The 2,506-nt window shown below is 43.2% G+C and overlaps 1 protein-coding gene across 1 annotated transcript in view; it reads left to right on the top strand.

Annotated features, from left to right (window-relative positions):
* Positions 1-2,162, top strand: part of kcng2 (potassium voltage-gated channel modifier subfamily G member 2) — a 22,609-nt gene extending 20,447 nt beyond the window's left edge. The window contains exon 2 of the mRNA XM_033019050.1: positions 911-2,162. Coding sequence (XP_032874941.1) covers positions 911-1,657 — 747 coding nt within the window. The 3' untranslated portion in view covers positions 1,658-2,162. The remainder of the gene's footprint in view (positions 1-910) is intronic.
* The last annotated feature ends 344 nt before the right edge of the window (positions 2,163-2,506 follow it).

Raw genomic sequence — 2,506 nt, 5'->3', positions numbered from 1 at the left:
TAATCGAGGGTAGTCGAAGGTAATCAAAGGTAGTCGTCAACATAGTCGAGGGGAGGTCGAAGGAGATCGAAGGAGGTCGTCTTCACTGTCCACTATTCGGTGTCCAATTTAGTCGAAGCTAGTCTTCAACATAGTCGAAGGAGGTCTTCAACATGACACTTTTACAAACACTCCTAAACTCTTCGAAACTCGCCAATTTGGTCGCCGCAGTGGGGCAGCCCCTTAAAACTTTTCAGCTTGATGGAGACATTTGAAATCAGAGGGCACAGCTTTAAAGGTGAGGAGGAAGGTTCGAGATCAGAGGGGAGAAAATGTTACAGGATGGTTGAAATCTGAAACAATGCCTGAGGTGATGGTAGAGGCAGGTATTCTCACAACATTTAAAGTATCTGGACACCCAAAATCACCAAGGCATAGAAGGTTACAGAGCAAGTGTTAGTGTTTAGTACGGATGGGTAGCTAATGATCAGCATGGGTATGGTGGGCGAAACGCATGTTTCTGTGTTCATGTTTCTGTATGACTTCTATGGCTTCATGTGACTGGCTCAGCATCCCCTACAACAAGGGTTCCCATTCTGGGGTAAATTTACCCCCTAGGGGTACATTTTGCATACACAGGGGGTAAATTTATTGATTCTGGATCAGTACATATTTTTTCTCATTGACTGACTGTGTTTGGCTCTGGTATACCGGCATATCTGTTCATCATTAGTTGTTCATAAATATGTGAAATAACATTGTTATGTGCTAGAAATAACATTGTTAAAGTTGCCATGGGTAAACAGGACGATAAAGGTTGGGAACCCCTGTTCTACGATGAGATCAGTTGGCTCATTAAGTCACAAGATGTACAACCAACTATCATTTGTAACAGAAAATTCACCAGATTTTTCTCTTCCTCTTTTCCCAGGGCGAATGCTCCCAGAAGTGCTACAACATTTTTGTACTGGAGACGATCTGCGTGGCCTGGTTTTCATTCGAGTTCCTGCTGCGGTTTATCCAAGCACAAAGCAAGTGTGCGTTTCTGAGAACTCCTCTGAATATCATCGACATAATGGCCATTTTGCCTTATTACATCAGCCTGATCATTGATGCCTTTTCTGTTGATGGGAAGCCAAGTAGTTCTGGAAGCCTGGATTTGGAAAAGATAGGCCTGATCCTCCGGGTGTTGCGTGCCTTGAGGATTTTGTACGTGATGAGGTTGGTGCGTCATTCTCTGGGGTTACAGACGCTGGGCCTCACAATCCAACGATGCACAAGGGAATTTGGCCTCCTCCTGCTCTTCCTCTGCGTGGCCATGGCACTTTACTCACCCCTGGTCTTTTTAGCGGAGAGAGAGCTGGGTGCCAAGCATGAGTTTGCGAGCATCCCAAGCAGCTACTGGTGGGCAGTGATATCCATGACCACGGTGGGTTACGGAGACATGGTTCCTCGCAGTATACCTGGGCAGGTGGTTGCTTTGAGCAGTATCCTGAGTGGCATTCTCCTCATGGCCTTTCCGGTCACCTCCATCTTTCACACCTTCTCCCGTTCCTACTTGGAGTTGAAAGATCAGCAGCAGCGCATTTCGAACACCAAGGCCCAGTTCAAAGGAGACGCCAAGTCCCCAAACAGTGACAGCTCTCAGGAAACTGACATCTCCTTCCCAATGAACTAGGGTAAAACAGGAGAGTAATCACACAGGAAGCTACAGACTGAAGAGCATTACATCAGAGACCTTCATCTCCGTCCAGACTGGGAAGCGACCAGCGTCTTCACACAAAGTTGTTGAAACCAATGTTTATCTTATCATATCTATATTTGGGATTGACTTGTTAACATAGTTATGGCTGATTGCCAACTTAAAAAAACAAGGAAAAGAGAGCAGGCAAACCTCTTGCAGTCTATAATGTTTCATACTGCATATGTAGTGAGAAAATCATTTGGCATCTTAGTTTTGTACAATGTCAAGTGGAAAATCAAAGGATGCGCAAGTACTTGGCAGTTAAAGTTTCTTGCATAGACTGTGATTGTGCTGGCACAGTGCATGTTCTGATATTCTACTTAAAATTGGCGCATTCTTTAACTGATTCAGTTAATCAGGACCTCTACCAGCTGACATGCTTTCATTTTATCTGGAGGAAGAAGTGAATTTGAATCCATAGTAAAATGTTCTTACTAATTATGACAGCCTCTGACTTCTCGTCTGATAAGTTACATAAATACTACTATTTGATGTGAATGCTGAGAATTATGAAGTAATTTTATTTAAAGTTGAATTATCCAGCCTTAGGACTTCCATTCTTGAAACATTGCACAACATTCCATTTAGGTCAGTTGTTATGCTTTGAGAAAATATTATGCTCTGAGAAAATATTTTGCAACATTAAATGAAAGCTGGCAGTCAGGTACTGGATGATGCAACAACATAGTATATTACCAATGCAACTGTGAGAATCGAGCAGTGCTATCAATGCGGTGAATTCATGACAATGTGGATCTTCGGATCATTGGTGATTAGAACACC

Source organism: Amblyraja radiata, chromosome 4, assembly GCF_010909765.2.
Source record: "Amblyraja radiata isolate CabotCenter1 chromosome 4, sAmbRad1.1.pri, whole genome shotgun sequence".
Lineage (NCBI taxonomy): Eukaryota > Metazoa > Chordata > Chondrichthyes > Rajiformes > Rajidae > Amblyraja > Amblyraja radiata.
Note: the sequence above shows the minus strand (reverse complement) of the source record. Positions and strands in the feature narration are given on the sequence as shown.